The sequence below is a fragment of the Narcine bancroftii genome, chromosome 7 (genome assembly GCF_036971445.1).
Source record: "Narcine bancroftii isolate sNarBan1 chromosome 7, sNarBan1.hap1, whole genome shotgun sequence".
Classification (NCBI taxonomy): Eukaryota; Metazoa; Chordata; class Chondrichthyes; order Torpediniformes; family Narcinidae; genus Narcine; species Narcine bancroftii.
In genome coordinates this window covers 61,205,932-61,223,680 of record NC_091475.1, presented here as the reverse complement: position 1 = coordinate 61,223,680, position 17,749 = coordinate 61,205,932, and the positions used below count along the sequence as shown (strand labels likewise).

The 17,749-nt window shown below is 41.3% G+C and overlaps 1 protein-coding gene across 9 annotated transcripts in view; it reads right to left on the bottom strand.

Annotated features, from left to right (window-relative positions):
• Positions 1 to 17,749, bottom strand: part of LOC138738963 (limbic system-associated membrane protein-like) — a 1,544,776-nt gene that overhangs the window by 40,529 nt on the left and 1,486,498 nt on the right. The window contains exon 9 of one of the 9 annotated variants that reach the window (XM_069890215.1): positions 14,687 to 16,193. The exons of the other annotated variants lie outside the window; for them this stretch is intronic. Within the exon in view, the coding sequence (XP_069746316.1) occupies positions 16,186 to 16,193 (8 nt within the window). The 3' untranslated portion in view covers positions 14,687 to 16,185. Of the gene's footprint in view, positions 1 to 14,686; positions 16,194 to 17,749 lie in introns of those variants that run through there. 9 annotated transcript variants of the gene reach the window in all.

Below are 17,749 nucleotides of genomic sequence, written 5' to 3'. Positions count from 1 at the left end.
GGCATTAGTCCTCTTTTGGGGCGGAAGAGCCTAAGGCAGTTCATTTGCCCAGTTGGGCCCCTTGAGCCGGGCCATATTAAGTGTCTGTGGAACTGATTTTATCAACAAGTTGACCTACGGGTGATATGCCGTTGTGTGGTGGAGTTAGGTTCCCAACAGTTTGACCAGTCCTGACCAGAGCTCTGAGGTAAACTACGCTCCCATTGGAGGTAAAATGTTTCTGGACCCTGAACCTGGACACCCAGTGTTCTGGCATTGGTCTCTGTGGTCGTGTCAGCCATCAGGACTGTCTCCAGCCACCTGTTAGAGCAGTCAACCATAGTGAGGAGATACCTCACCCCTCAGGAAACTGGTAGCGGCCCCACGATGTGAATGTGGTTGAACCTACTCTGCATTGACTCAGAAGTCAGGGAAGGTGCTTTAGTGTGAGTTTGTACCTTGGGCGCCTGCCAGAGCGTGCAGGCCTTGGGTCACTGACTGACCTGCTTGTGGAGCTCATGGCAGATGAACCTGTTGACCACCATCTTTACCGTAGTTCTGATGACTGGATGCACCAAGTTGTGCACTGCGTCAAAGACCTGCTGTCTCCATTGCAGCTGGCATGATAGGTGGAGAAGTCGCAGAGAAGTATCTGGTTCCCGGGGGTGATGACAACATCCTCCAGCCACATCCCAGAAAGCACTGTTTTGTATGCCAGGATCTCATGGTTGTCGTGTTGTGCCCTGGCTAGGGCTGAATAGTCTGTACCCTAGGATAGGACATGGACGAATCTGATGGAGGGAAGGGAAAGTGCATCAGGCACCATGTTTTTCCTGCCAGTGATGTGCTGGATGTCTGTGGTGAATTTGGACATATAGGAAAAGTGCCTTTGCTGCCTGGCTGATCACGGGTCAGACACTTTTTCGAAGGCGAAGGTTAGTGGTTTGTGGTCTATGAAGACCTTGAATTGTCTGCCTTCCAGAAAGTACCAGAAGTGCCTGCCCACCAGGTACAGCACCAATCGGTCCCAGTCAAAGCAGTGGTGGCCAGAAGTGCCTGCTAAGGAAGGCCAGCGGTTTCCAATCAGCTGTTCAAGGACCCCTCCGACCACTGTGCTGAAGGAGTCCACCATGTGGACAGTCGGCACCTCCGGCCTGGGGTGAACCAGAAGGGTGGCACTAACCAGAGTGTCCTTAGTCTTCTGGAATGTCTTTGAGGCCTCCTTGACCCAGGTAATGTCTTTATTTTTCCCTGCCATAAGTGTAAATGGTGGCACATGATCCAAGCTGCTGCTGGTATGAATTGATGGCAGAAGTTAATCATACCGGCGAACTTCCACAGCCCCTTCACAGTGCAAGGTCTCGTGAACAGCTGGGAAACCTTCACCTTCTCGAGCAGTCGTTTCACCCTGTACTTGTTGATCTGATGCCCCAGGAAGTCAATTGTGTCCCATCTGAACTGACACTTGGCCGAATTCCTACAGGCAGGTGAATAGTTGTTTGAGATGGACCATGTGTGGCTGGCAATAAGGATATCGAACAAGTAGATGAATGCGAATGGGAGGTCGCAGCCTACTGAGTCCATCAATCGTTGAAAAATCTGAGCTGTGTTCTTAAGGCTGAAGGGCATCCTCATGAATTTGAACAGACCAAAGAGGTGAATATGGTAGTTTTGGGTACGTCCTTGCACTAGGATTTGATGATAACCCCTGATTAAATCGACCTTTGAAAACAACTGTGCCCCTTGTCTCTCTTTGGCTTGGCTTCACGGACGAAGATTTATGGAGGGGGTAAAACGTCCACGTCAGCTGCAGGCTCGTTTGTGGCTGACAAGTCCGATGCGGGACAGGCAGCCCCTTGTAAGTTAGGGGGTAAAATACTGGATATGATCCAGTGTGCTGGCCTCATTGAGGCATTGGTAATCACCACACAGCCTCCACCCTCCTGCTGCCTTCAGGACTATGTGCAGGGGGGAGGCACAGTGGCTGTCTGACCTTTGTACTATCCCCAACTCCTCCATTTTCTTAATTTCCTCTTTGGTGAGGGCCAGTTTTTCAGGGGGAAGACAGTGCGCCCTGCCATTGATCGGGGAGCCCTCGCACAGGATGTGGTGCCTTACCCCATGCTTCGATTCTGCGGAAGAGTGTTTCGCCCTAGCCAAAGCACTGCAGAAGGAACCTGAGATACCGGCAAACAGAACAGCAGTGTCCGGGCTCAGGATGGAGGATGTCGTCATTGGTCCTGGCAACCAGACACTCCTCTGCAACGTCTCCACTGGCAAACCCTGCCCCATTGTGTTGGCAGCGTGGAGGCAGCAGGTCTTTGATGCAGTGCACAACCTAGCGCACCTAGCCATCAGGATTTCTGTTAAAATGATGGCCAGTAGATATGTCTGGCATGGCCTCCGTAAACAGACCAGTCAATGAGCCAAGACCTGAAAGTTCTACAGATGCATGTCAAGGCGCCACCAGGTTTTCAAGCCAGCGCGACTTCAGTTCAGCCACATCCTTATTGACATTGTAGGGCCACTATTGGTCTCCCGTGGAGTGAATATCTCTTTACCATAGTTGACATGAGGTGGCTGGAGGTGGTCCCACTGGGCAATACAATGACCAAGACCTGCGCCAGGGAACTGATTAACACCTGGGTGTCGAGGTTTGGAGTCTTGGAGCATGTGACCTCCAACAGAGGTACACAGTTAACTTCATGGATCTGGGCAGCACTGGCCTTATCACCATACCATGGCTTACCACCTTAGGCCAATGGGTTGGGGGACCAGTTCCACATGCATTTAATAGTGGCCTTGATGGCTCAACTCAAGAGGACAAACTGGGCGGATGAGTTACCCTGGGTCCTCCAGGGGATCTGCACTGCACCGAAAATGGACTTCAAAAGCTGAGATGTCCACACAGCTGAGATGATACTGAGGGAGTTCTTGGCCACCACCAAGGACCCAGAGGACCCCATGGCCTCATTGACTAAGCTAAGGGAAAGGCTGGCCATTTTACCCTCCCTGCTGCATGGCCAGGCCAAAGCCTGCATCCCCAAAGATTTAACGACCTGTGAGTACATTTTCATTCAGAGGAGGGGGACACACCAGACACCTCTGCAATGGCCATATGAGGGGCCATATAAAGTAGTCATGTACAACGGGTCGACAATTGTGCTGGATATCTGCGGTAAGGATGAGACTTTCATGGTTGACCTCCTCAAACCAGCATATCAGCCAACCAGTCTCCACATAGCCCCGTGACTGAGAGGTAGACCACTGAAAGTAGTGGACAGTGCTCTGATCGTCAATTCCAGGGGGTGTCTTGTAGCGGCCTGCTAACTGGGATACAACCCGGTACACAAAATGGCCAATGAATGCAGCGACCACGCAGATCCTCTGGAGACCAACAACCTTCATCCCAGGTGATCACCTGCACCGTGGGAAATTATGAGCAATGGCAGGAATGCTGCTCAATCGGAGATCGGTGCTGCCATGACGTCACTCCTGTCTTCGGCGGTGCAGAGTGAATATTAGCAGAGCTGCTCGTGCAATAAATCAGTCATCGACTTTGACCCCTCATGTGTGTGTGTGTGTGTGTGTGTGTGTGTGTGTGTGTGTGTGTGTGTGTGTGTGTGTGTGTGTGTGTGTGTGTGTGTGTGTGTGTGTGTCCCCTTTCCACACTTTGCACAAGACAATATTTCTAGGTGAAAGTACTGTACTAGACAGTTCAATGATTTCAAATTTTCCGTGCAAGAAAAAATTAAATTCAAACTGCTTTCAAACTTTGATCAAATGGTGGCATTTGTACTTCAAAACGAACAGTTGTGTGGACTTGAGTTTACAAAGAATGGGTAAGTATGAGGGAGAAAAAAATACTGAGTGACTTAAATGTGTATGTTATTGTGCTGTTATTCTTTGCAGTTTTATGTCAAATATTTTGTATCCTACGAAACTGTGCTACATGTGAATATTTTCACATTAAGCATGTGGATAGTTTGTGAACTAGCTTTGTTATTGAATGAGTTTTGATTTATAACCATTTTCAGCCACATTAACAATAATAATAATCTGTGAATTAATGGGTGTTATTGGTATTAATTTATTTTGACATTGCATCACATAAAAATAAGAAATAGTCATTGCTGTTTTATTTAATGGAACAACAAAGAACAAAGTAGCTCAAAGTATAGAATAAAATCTTAACTAAATACATTATTTTGGATTCTATTCAAACAGGCCAACACAGCTTTATTTGCTGTATTGAGATGGGCTGTGCCAAAATTATCTTGAAACCATTTCATGTTTACAATTTCATGTTTACTATTACAAATAAGCCGAACAGCATTACAATTGCTGTCTTAGGCACATCTTCTGTGTTCGCAGGTAACCACACACCAAATCTATTTTTGAGAAAATCCTGGCCCCGTAAAGATTTGCTGTAAAGTCTTATATGTGGGGAACAGGATAGTCTTCTGCTGTTGTTGCGTCATTTAGGCATCTGTAATCACCGCAGGGTCTCCAGCCTCCCATGGCTTTGGGCACTATATGCAACGGTGACGTCCATGGGCTATCGGACCTGCGTATAATGCCTAATTCTTCCATTTTAGCAAACTCCTGCTTCATAAGGTGCAACTTTTCAGGCAGCAGGCAGCGGGCCCTGGCGTGTACAGGTGGTCCTTGGGTCAAAAAATGATGGCTCACAGCATGTTTTACAGTGGAGAACTGGGGAGTGACGACGTCAGAAAAATCTTCGAGGATTCTTGCAAATTCGTTCTTCGTACATTCAAAGACGTATAAATGCAGGGCAGGTAACCTTGAATCTCCAAGGAGGAAGGTTTGAAAAGTCGTGCTGTTTACCAAGCAGCGTCCTTTCAGGTCCACCATAAGGGATTGGGTAAAGAGGAAATCTGCAGTGGCCGTGAACCTCCATGTAAACTTGCTGCCGTTGAATTTCACAGCCACAGTTCTTGTCAAGTACGTATGGATGGTGCGATCATTTACAGCCATGACGTCGGAACCTTCTCCTCTGGTACATGTCGAACCCTGAAGGAGGAAGGACCCTAACCTCTGAATCAGTGTCCATGAGGAATTTTCACCCCGAGAGCTCATCCCAGACATGAAGCTGTTTCAGTGGCCAGTTGTCATAGCCATTATCAACGGTTGGCCTGGGCATTTCCAGAGAAACCACAAGGAGCACCAGCGCCCCAACTTTGGGTGATAGAAGCACCAGCTGCTAGACTCTAAGTCACGTCTGTCTGATTGAGACCGTGTTAACTTCATTAGGACTCGAAGGTTTGGTGCCTTGGGGTGTGACACAGCATTTATTTCAATGGGCTTCACACCCTGCTGTTTCACAGCCCACAGGATGTCAGCCTATGCAGCCACTGCTTGAGGGTCGCTGAAATCCTTGTTGGATAACATGAGGTGGATGTCTATTGGCAAATACTCTAGAAATAGCTGTTCAAAGAGCAAACATGGCTTGTCCCCATCTGCCAGTGGGGCGCGGTCTCCCAGGCCATTGATGTAGAGGAGCTGCGCAGCTCGTTCTCTCAGGGACAGCCTGTAAATACGCAGGGGGAGTTCTTTCAGCACCTTATGCTCGCTGTGAGGTGGTGGTTCCTGAAGGAAATCCACAACACGGGCGGCTGTGTCCTAGTCCAAGGTGCTCACCACACGGTAATACTTAGTGACTTCTATCTCTATTTTTCTGATGTAGAATTGTGCCTCTGCCTGTCTGAACCAGATGTCAGATTGCAACATTCAGAAGACAGGCAGTTTTAGGGATAATGCGGCGCTGTCCATCGCTGGTCCAAAATATTGTTTTGGGACTGTCGGGGTCACCAATTGTAGCCACTGATGTCACAGTGGGTAATTCGAGAAGAGAGAGTAATGAGCTGCAGTTGAGAGGAAGTTCAAACAAAATTGTTTACTTTACAGACGCATGCAACCTTTTTTAAAATGCCGCGCCACACACCCCAATGACGTCACTGGGTCATGACGTTCGGCAGCTGGTTAGCTGGAACTTGTAGTGCCGCTACACATGCATGAAAAAAGGATGATTCCCATCTTGCTCTTTCCTCGCCGTCCCATGTTAATCTCCCATTATTTTCATGCTGTAATATTATCCTTTCCTTGTTTGTCATTCGATGCCTCGGCTCGGATTTTCCATTCATGCCTCAAGCTTTATTCTGACCTTTTTGCTTCTTTGTTAACATCGGCTTGATCACTTCCTTGACACGGTTTTATGTGGAAGAGTGGTAGTGACCACATCCTGGCCCTCCTGTTTGCATGGGTTCCTCGCTGAAGGACTTACCTTCCACAGGAAGCAGAACGAGCTGGTTGGCCAGAACACAAAGTAAGTTCTGGAATGCTTAGTGAAGCCTTTTTAAATTCCCACTGTAGGTTCACTGTAAGATACAGGAGCAGAATTGAGCCATGGAGTGCATCAAGTGTGCTCCAGCATTTGAATCAGGGTAGATTTATTTTTCCCTCTCAAGTCCATTCTCCTGTCTTCTTCCTGTTACTCAGTGGTTCTCAACTTTTTTCTTTCCACTCACATATCACTAAGCCACCGGTGCTCTGTGATTAGTAAGTGATTGCTTAAGGCGATATGTGGGTGGAAAGAAAAAGGTTGAAAACCACCGTTTAAATCATTATGTGCACGGTTTGGTTTCAGATTTCCAAAGGAAATGGGCCAATTACAGTTTTTCTCAAGCAAAATAGTTCAGTAACAATTGGGACGAGAGCAATGATTCTCAACCTTCCCTTCCATATATCACCTTAAGCAATCCCTTCCTAATCACAGAGCACCGATGGCACAGGATTTACTTAAAGTGGGATGGGAGTGGAGAGAAAAAGGTTGAGAACCACTGCTGTAACCTTACTGATCATGAACCTACTAACTGCCACTTTAAATCCACCCAGTGACATGGTCTCCACCACAATCCGTGGGAATGAATTCCATAGATTCACCGCCCTCTGGCTGAAGAAGCGTCTCCTCATCTCTATTCTAAAGGGATTTCCTTTTATCTGGTTGAGTCCTCTGGTCCTAAGGCTGGAAACATCTTCTCTGCATCTACACTACCCAGCCGTTTCAATTCTCTCCTCCATTTTAGAAGACACGGACTGAGAGCAGCAAACTTTTGGACCCAAAGTGGTATCAAAGAGGATGACAATGGAGCAGGAATGTGAACTCAAGGTTGGTTTGCTATCTGAAAGCAAGCTCCCCTTGGTGAACACAATAGAGATAGAAGAAAGAGTAGTTCTGTTTTTTTAAAAGGTCGTTTTTTAATTCAATGCGCGCAGTCAGAGAGGAAATGAAAGGTAAAGCAAATCTCTGACTGAGCGCAGCAGTAAACAGAGTGAAGAGCTATGAAGTGGAAAATCAGCTGAGCTTAAAGCTTTGTTCTTGTCCATTTATACTTGCAGCTGCAGTTTGGAGGTCTGGAGGTGGGGTTGGTGGGGGGGAGGGTTGATCTCTCCATTTTTCATTTGTATTTCTACAAGATTTGAAAGACTAGTGAACAAACAACGCTTACAGTGTGGGCCACACAAAGGAAACAGAAGGTGGAATAAAACAGAGAAATCAGAATGGACGAAGTCATGAAGCAAGATAAGGAATATGAGTGAAGAATAAATAATATCTCAAATCTCTCCGAGGTCACATTTCTCAGTTTCGTACTTCTGACAAGGGGCCATGCTAATCTGTATAGATGTTTTGTCTTTCAAAGTATGCTAAAGAAAGTTTGATAAATGATCCAAGCTGGATGACTTTCTAAAATATATACTGACATTTTATGCACCTTGATGAAAGGTTTATGCCCAAGATATTGGTTATGTATCTTAATCTTTACTACATAAACTACACTGTTCGACCTGCTGAGTTTCTCCAGCATTGTGTTTTTACTTCAACCACCTCCAAACGTTCGTGTTTTACTCCTGATGCTTTATTGAATTGTCTTTTCATTACGAACGAACCTGATGAAGGGCCCACATCTGAAATGCTTTCTATGGATGTTGTGTGACCTGCTGAGTTTCCCCAGCATGTTTGTCCATTTTAATTGGGTCCATTTTTTTCTTGGTAAGAAGGGAACTCAGGATTAGTTAATGCTACGACAGGATTTCATAAGTGACTTCATATCACTATTGTAACTATGGAGTAAAAACGGTGATTCACAAATGTATGCAAAATGCTACAACCTTTTTGGTCTCGTAATTCTCCTACATGTGTAACATGCTACCTTAATCATCCCTCAGAGAAAGCCTGATCTTCCAGCACAATGATATTTCCCATTTCTTCCAGTTTACAAACCTGTGTTAAATTACAACTTCTTGTTATTAGGCTTCTTGCGTGAGGGGAATACATTTTTTTTAATGTGGCAACAAGACTGTAAGGGTTAAAATGCAAGTTGAAAGCAAATTCTGCAAGCAGCCAGTAGATGTTGACATATTTCATGCTGTCCCCTAGTATCATCTGGCTTCAAGTTTTCTCTGTGTGTTTGAGATACATGTTTCAGTTTGTTTTTCCTTGAAAATGCAGACAGTAGAAGAGTTCTGACATCTTTTATTGACCATTTAACCATTGTTTACTCATAGTTTTAGAACTAACAAAGTTTTAATGGCATGTAATAATGTAGTAACTGATATAATGTTTGATAAATTATGGAAAACTCAACTCAACATTGGTGTGATTTGTTTGAATGAGTCATAAACAATGACCTAATTTCTGCAAGCAATTATAAAAGAAAGCAGTCACTACAAAGACGTCTCTCATCAGAAATCAGGACTTGTATTCCATTTGAAAAAAATTTATAATTTACGTAATAATTGTCCTTTCTTTGTTAAAGTTTGGAGCCTGTATATGAGACATATGGGTTTGAATTTGTAATAGTTATTTTTACCACGGTCGCTGGGGTTGCACCAAACCATGGCAATAGTTATTTGTTGTTATGTAAGTTGATTTCCTCTTCTATTTTCTTTCTTTCTTTCTTTTTGGATAGATTAGAGGGGGGTTTGGAGGGATGGGTGGGTTAGAGTTTGGGGATGGAGTATTATATGGGATAAATATTATATATTATGTATTTACTTGTATTTTGATTGTATGATTTACCTTGATTAAGAAATAAAATTGGAAAAAAAGAAGTCTCTCATAATTAATATTTACATCTGTGTTACCAATATTTTTAAGTACATCAAAACCACTTTTTTTGGAACATTTTATTTAAAATTTTCATACATGCAGTAATTATGATTATTGTAATAATACAAATATTGATAAACAAATTAAAATACATACATGATGTTTTCCACCACCACCCCAAAAAAACCCAGAACTCTCTCCCTCCCAACCCCCCCCCATGAAAATAAACAATATATAAAATAATATAAAGTAATTTATAGGTATAAAAAGAGAAAGAAAAGAAAACAAACAAAATCTTGGATTGCAGAGAATGATGTTGTCTATCAAATATCTCCAGATCATTCGTAAACATTCAGAGAAGAATCTCATGGGTTGAGAGGCATAGAAAAGATCTCATTACAAATTTAATCCCACTATTTGGATATATGGGCTCCAAATTTGTAAAACATTGGATATTTATTCCTCAAATTATTAGTGATTTTTTCCATAGGAATACATCTTTGAATAGCCAAGAATATATCAGATTTCCAAGTTTATAGCAATACATTTCTTCACTACTGCTAATGCTAATTTAAGAAATTTCCATTCATAGATTTACAATTTTAATTTAGGTCTTGTATCTTCAATATTTCCTAATAAAAATAAATCAGGATTTGCAGCAATTCAATTAATATAACTTGTTCCAAATAATTATGTAGATCTGCCCCAAAGGGCCTTACTTTAGGACAAGACCACATTGAATGTATAAACAATCCCACATCTTCACCACACCTAAAACACTGAACTGATAAATCTGATTTCAATCTGTTCCACTTCTGTGGTGTAAGATAGAGCTGATGTAAAAAACTGTGTTGCACTAATTCTATATCTTCCATTAATGGTATTAGTCATACAATCTTTACACAAATTCTCCCATTATATTTAAATCTGTTTCCCATTTTTGTCTAGATCTATGAAGTCCTGGTTTGGGAATACCTGCTTGTAATAATAAATATACCAAACAATTCCTCTCCTAATAAGAAGTTCTACTTCAGTACAACTAGATAAAATCATAGATGGTCCAAGCTTATCCCTCAAATATGCTCATAATTGAAAGTAACAAAATTAGTATTATGTGGTAAGGTATATTTATTCCTCAATTGCTCAAATGTCATTAATTGACCTCTTTAACAATCTTCTGCATTAACAATCCCCTTATGAAACCATACATATAAAAACTGATTATCTTTAGAGAAAGCTACAAGAAGATTTTGAATCAATGGTGTTTTAGGCCCTCTTGCATCAATACCATTGTTTATTTCATTCCAAATATTAACCAAATATATCTCTTTGTCAGCCACCATCAGTTTGGTTCCCACTTGTATATAAATTCTTCTGGTTTCCTCTCTCCTATTTTATTCATTCTATATTAACCCATGCTAATTTTTTTAAACCTTCAAATATGGTAAGAAATCTCACTTGCATTGCTCGATAATCATTTCTAAAGTTAGGAAGCTATAAACCTCCCAGTTAATATCTCCATGTTAACTTTTCTATAGAAACTCTTGACATTTTACCTTTCCAAAGAAATTTCCTTACATATTTATTTAATTCTTGAAAATAAAATTGAGGTATTAAAATAGGTAACGTTTGAAAAATATATTGAATTCTGGAAATATATCCATTTTTATACAATTCCCCCTTCCATCTAAAGTTATAGGTGAATTTATCAATTTCTTTTGTCTTCTTCAATCTTTTCAAATAATGGTAAATAATTAAATTTCTATAAGATCTTCAGATCACAATCCATGCATATATCTAAATATTTAATACCCTCTTTTGACCATTTACACTGTGCATCCCTTTGACACTGAGTACAATCACATTCTGTTAGTGACATAATTTCACTTTTATCCCAAATTATTTTATAACTCTAAACTTTTCCCTGTTCTTTTAATTGAATATATTATCTTTGTAAAGATGGCTCAGGGTCAGTCAAATATATTCAAATGTCATCAGCAAATAAACTAATTTTATGTTCCCCTTGACCCACCCTAAAATCCTTAATTTGAAAATCAGATTGAATTGCCTGGGCAAGAGGTCCTATAGCTAGGGATGAAGGACATCCTTGACTATTTGATATTATAAATTTAAATGGTGTAGACACTTGTTAATTTGTTACTACTTTAGCTTTTGGACTGTTATATAATGCTCTAATCTGATTTTTAAAAAATGATCCAAATCCAAATCTCTCTAACACTTTGAACAAAAAGTCCCATTCTAATCTATCAAATGCCCTTTCTGCATCTAAAGCCACAGCAACACTCAAATCACCTCTTTTTTTGGCATTAAGTTAATTATACTAAGCAACCTGGCTACATTTTCTGAGTATTGCCAATTTTTAACAAAACCTGCCTGGTCTATATCTATTAATTTAGTTAACAATTTGTTTATTCTATTTGCCAAAATTTTTGCAACAATTTTGTAATCTGCATTCAATAATGTATTTGGTCTATAAGATGAAGGTTTTAAAGGATCACTTCCTTTTTAGAATCATTGTAATTATTGCCATCAAAAATGATTCAGGAAGTGTATGAGTTTCTGAAACCTGTTCTAATACAGGAATACAGGAATTAATCAATCCTTAAATTCTTTATGAAATTCAGATGGAAAACAACCTTCTCTTGGAGATTTATTACTTTGTAAAGAAGCCATAGCTTCCCTTACCTCTACCTCAGTGAGATCAGTTGATTCTTCCAAACTTAAAGTAGGCAATATCATCTGTGATAAATAATTATCTATTTTACTTTCATTTCCTAAAGAATCCGAAGTATATAATTTCGAATACAAATTCTTAAAAGGTTTATTTATTTCTTGTGGCTCATATGTAATTACATTAGCATCTTTTTAATTCTATTAATAATTCTTAAAGCCTGTTCTGCCTTCAATTGCCAAACTAATACTTTGTGTGACATCTCACCTAGTACATAATATCATTGTTTCATTCTTGTGATTGCCTTCTCAGTTCTATAAGTTTGTAATGTATTATACTTAAACATTTTTTTATTGATAAAATGTCTACATTTATCAACCTTGTTGAGTTTTTTGAGGAAGTGACAAAAAAAGTGGGTGAAGTTAGGATGGTTGACATGATCTATTTGGATTTTAGATAAGGTTCCACATGGAAGGTTAACAAGGAAGGTTCAGTCACTAGGAATTAATGGGTTCACAGGTGGCTGGAAGATAGACAGCAGAGAGTCATGGTAGACAACTGTCTGTCAGGTTGGAAGCCTGTGACAAGCGGGTTGCCTCAGGGATTGGTGCTGGGTCCCTTGTTGTTTATCATTTATATTAATGATTTAGAGGAAGGTGTTGTTAACTGGGCAAGCAAATATGCAGATGATATGAAAATAGGGGGAGTGATGGATAGTGAGGAACGTTTTCTTGGATTACAGAAGGATTTGGTTTGTTTGGAAGAGTGGGCTGAAAGATGGCAGATGGAATTCAATGTAGACAAGTGCAAGGTGCTGCATTTCGGTAAAAATAACCAGAATAGGACATATACAGTTAAGGGGAGGGCATTGAGATACGCAGAGGAACAGAGGGACCTGGGGGTTATGGTACAGAGTTCACTGAAGGTGGATTCCCATGTAGACAGGGTGGTTAAGAAGGCATATGGTATGCTGGCCTTCATAAATCATAGTATAGAGCAGGGGTGTCAAACTCAAATTCACGGAGGGCCAAAATTAAAAACTTGGACTAAGTCGAGGGCCGAACTAAATATTTATTGAAAATTTTCAACAACATCTGCATGTTTTCTCTTCTTTCAACATATGTAATGTTAAACTTTAGGATATAACTTTAGGAGGATAATGTTACAGGTCAGGAGTAGGTAGCTCAAGTTCACCCTTTGCTTGACCTGAGGGAATCATATTTGGTCCCTGTGGAGATGTAGTCAGCATTCACAGGCTGTGTCCATTTTGGCCTGCATCAGGACTCAGCATTTCCTGCTCACTCCTCAGGCTCTAGGCCTCTATTCACCCTCGACCCACCATCCCTCTACCTCACCAGTCCTTTACCCAACCTCTAATCACCCCTCACTCCACTCGCTCTGCCTCTACCCACCCCATCCTATACACGCCCCTCTACTGCCTCTCCCCTCAACCTGCTCCTCCCTCTACCCGTCTCCCACCCTCTAATCACCCCTCCCCTACTCACCCTGCCCCTCCCCTTTTACCTCTTCCCTATCCACCCCTCCTTCTACTCATCCCTCCCTCTAACTGCCCCTCGCACCACCATAACTTACCCTGCCCATTACTCCTCACCTACACCCTCTGCCCACCCCTGCTTACCCACCCACTCAGGCCCAGCGTGCTGCCGATCAGCCTTGGCGGACAGCCACCATCTCTCTCTTCACGTGCAGGGCCGAACCAGCCGTCCCTGGGGTCCGCGCGGGTGCAAGCGCTGAAAGCCGTGGCGACCGGGAGAAATGCGCTCGCGCTGTGGAAGGGCTATCCGGTGCCAGTCGTGCGGGGCTCACGCTGCCCGGGGGCTGTGCGCAGCCTGCCATGTCCGTCGCGCCGACAGGAAATCACAGGCGCTCGCCTATCCGCCGCACCGCTCGACAGGTGGGAGAAGTGACTGGTTGTGCGGGGAGCCTTCCAACCGGCTTGCCGGCTGATGACATCGACAGACTTCTCATGTTACAATTTCTCGTGTTACAATGGGGAAGGATGTGCAGTGAAGGGGGAGGATGGTGGGGGTGACATGACCAAAAAACAGCATCGGCTCTCGCTGCAGGGCGGGCCACCTCTAATACATTTTTGAAATGATCTTGCGGGCCAAATATAATTATATCAATTTGGCCCGCGGGCCAGAGTTTGACATGTGTGGTATAGAGTATAGGAGCTGGGAAGTGATGCTGCAGCTGTTTAAGGCATTGGTGAGCCCTGGTTTGGAGTATTGTGCTCAGCTCTGGTCTCCAAATTATAGAAAGGATATAGATATGGTAGAGAGGGTGCAGAGAAGGTTTACAAGGATGTTTTTTTGCCTGGTTTACAGCATCTGGATTACAGGGAGAGATTAAGGAGACATTCATTGGAATGTAAATGACTGAGAGGGGGCTTGATAAAGATACTTAAAATTATGAAAGGAATAGGTAGACTAGACATAAACAGACTCTTTCCCCTGAGGGCAGAGGAAGTTGGAACAAGAAGGCATGAGTTAAGGGTAAGGGGGCAAAACTTTATGAGAAATATTAGAGGATGCTTTTTCACTCAGCGAGTAGTGGCAGAATGGAATGATCTTCCAAAAGAGATAGTTGTGGCAGGGTCCCTTCTGTCATTTAAGAGAAGGTTGGATCCCTTCTGTCATTTAAGAGAAGGTTGGATGTGTACATGGAGGTGAGGGGGTTGGAGGGTTATGGGCGGAGTGCAGGAAGGTTGAGCTAGTGCAGTTGCTGAAGTGAACTGGCACGAACTCGAAGGGCCAACATGGCCTGTTTCCACGCTGTAAATAGTTATATCTTCAGATGTATGCTTTTGAAACTCCTTTTCTAAAATTGTAATTTCTCTTTTTAATTTTTTTACTTTTCTCAGATACTATTTTTAATTTTGGAAGTAAAACTTATAATTTGACCTCTTAAATATGATTTTAAGGCATCCCATATAATAAATTTATTATTGCCGAATTCAAATTTATATCACAAAATGTCTGAATTTGTGTTTGAATAAAATCATAAAAAATCTTCCCTTTTCAACAACAAAGAATTCAATCTTCATCTATATATTAACATCTCTGTATCAGGCATTTCCATTGTTATTAACAAAGGCCAAGTGATCAGACAAAATCCTCAATTTATAGTCCGCTTCAAGGATCCTATCTCGCAATTGATCCAAAATTAAAAATATATCAATACTAGAATAAAAATCAAATCTACTTGAATAAAATTAATAATCTTTGTCACTAGGATGAATTCTTCTGCATATATCTATTATGTTCAGATCTCTCATTAAATCCAATGTAGCTTTAGCTGCTTTTGATCTTGCCATTGCTGGGTTAATCTGTCCAATAATGGGTCAAAGCAAAAATTAATATTGCCTCCTACTATTTTCATGTGCCTCTGCTAAATTTAGAAATGCATCATGAATATAACTCTCATCATCAACATTTGGAGCATAAAAATTCAAATAAATTTCACTTTTCAGACAATATTTGACAATGTACCATTACATATCTCGCTGTCGGTCTGAAATAATATTTTGGACTTTAATCAGAAGATTATTTTTTAATCAAAATTGCCACCCCTCTTCCTTTAGAGTTAAATGAAGATGATATTATGTGTCCTGCCCAATCTCTTTCTAATTTCAAATGTTCTTTTCCAGTTAAGTGTATTTCTTGAAGGAAAGCTACATGAACTCCCAATTTATACTCTCTTTATCTTGATCCACCCATTTAACCCATTAACATTTACAAACTTAATCACATTACTCATCCAGATCAAATATTGTCATCCCCCCTTCCTCCCGCAGATCTCCTCAAAATCCAATTTAAAATGCCATCTGCCATGACGCACCCTCTCCAGCAATCCAAAAAAAAAGAAAAATAAACAAAAATACAGAAAAATACATATGGTTACATACACTTACCTATAACAATATAAGAGAGATCCCTCCCATCAAGTGTTGTCTAATACACCACTAACTCCCTCAATTTTATGGGTTGTGACCAAGGTCACAAATACACACATAGTCCCACAGCAAGCAACACTCCTCCCAACTCCCTTGGTATATTTAATATATAAGATTTAATCACTTAGTTAATTAAAATCAATCAATTGTTAATTAACCATGGAGAAAATAACATATAGTTTAAGATATAAGTATGATAGTTTTGCCAAAATATGGCCACCTTATCTGGAGCACTCTGGTGCACAGCTGTAACAGCCCACAATTCTAAAGAGCTTACAAAATACAAAGACAACAGCAGTGAAGCACCTCCAGGGGTGGAAGTAGATTAGAGAGGCTGGCGGGGATGCTGAAATTTTCTTTTCACCTTTTTTTCTGTTTGTCACTTTAATTGTTTTGGTTGTTTAATTTTCAAAGTTCTGGGGGGAGGGAAGGAAATGACAAGTAAGCTGACATCGCGTTTGTCTCTGAGAAGTAAAAGAAAGTGTAAATGCTTTTTAAAGGATTGTTTTTTTTCAGATACGATATTATGTTTGTTCTGGAAAAATTTTTAAAAATCAATTAACCACAATTAAACTATCTTCCACCCCAACTATAAAATTAGGATTAAAAAAAAATAGTTCACTGCATCAAATCTATCACTGCTCCCAAAGACTGCACTTTGGAGAGACCCCAAGCACATTGTTTGGCTTCCACGATGTTAGTAAAAAAAAATCTGCTCTGTTCTCCCAGATCTTAAAGGTCACCAGGTGTCGAAGAACAAATTTATAACCTTTATCGTAAATAATTATTTTTTAACTGTTTTTAATTATTTTCTTCTCCTCAACAGATCTTCACTCAAATCAGGGTGGAATAAAATTCTATCCCCTTTCTGTAACAAGTGACCTTGCAGTTCCCTTGCTCCGTTCACAGCAAGACTGAAAATCTTTTCTCTGTCTTGATAATGCAAAAAATGTGATTAATATAGAATGTGGTCTTTGAGTAGGGAGAGGTTTTGGCTTCAGGGCCCTTTGGGCTTTCTCAATTTCAATGTTATTTTCAAAATTCTCCTCTCCCCAAACTTTCAGAATCCAATCTTGAAAGAAACGAATCACCTCTGGACCTTCTTTTCCTTCATAGAGAGGCCTATTTTTTTAATATAATTTCTTTTACTAAAATTCCCCGAAACATGCACTTTATCAGAAAGTTTTTCATTGACTGTAATTGAACCAGCAGTTGTATTTTCCACATTAGATTCCCTGTCTTCAACATGCTGTATGTACTCTAGGAATTGTTCCTTCCACATTCTCCATTTTATTTACAACATCCAGCACTATTAGTTTCTGTTCTCATTTCTTTAATTTCAATCTTCAAACCCTTTAATCCTTCCCTCATTTCCCCTTTCATTGCTTTAATCTGCTGCACTATCATTATAGATAACTCTTCAGTTTTAATCTGGGGAGTAATTTTAATTTCTTTAATGACCGCCTCTTCCTGCACATCTTCAGCTCGCGAGCCTCCTCCGGCACCTGATTCTTCCTCCCCTGGCGCCGAGCTCCCTGACTTCCAGCAACCAGCTGTTGCGCTCCCAGTCGAGCTTTAAGCTTAGCTGCACCATGCGTGTGTGAGAAGTCGTGCGTGCGCGATTCACTTCCCGGTTCCTCACCGACGCCGTCTCTCCGTTATAGCGGGTGAGAGACGTTAGCAGTGGTCCCTTCCAAGAACTGGAAAGGTCAGGAGGCAGCAAAAAATCCAGATCCCTGCTTCGTCGTCAAGGTAGGCCTCACTATTTTTTTACTTCTTTTCTTCCCATCAGGTTCCAGAGGTCGTTGCATCTACTTTTTTTGGGGATGCATTACAAGAATAGAGAGGTTTAAATATGTTAATAAAATATTTTTTGAGTGGAAACAGTATTTTTTTAACTGATTTCCAAAGGGAGTCAGGAGCCTATATGTTGATCCTACAGCATCACGTGCATCAAAATATCTCAAAACAA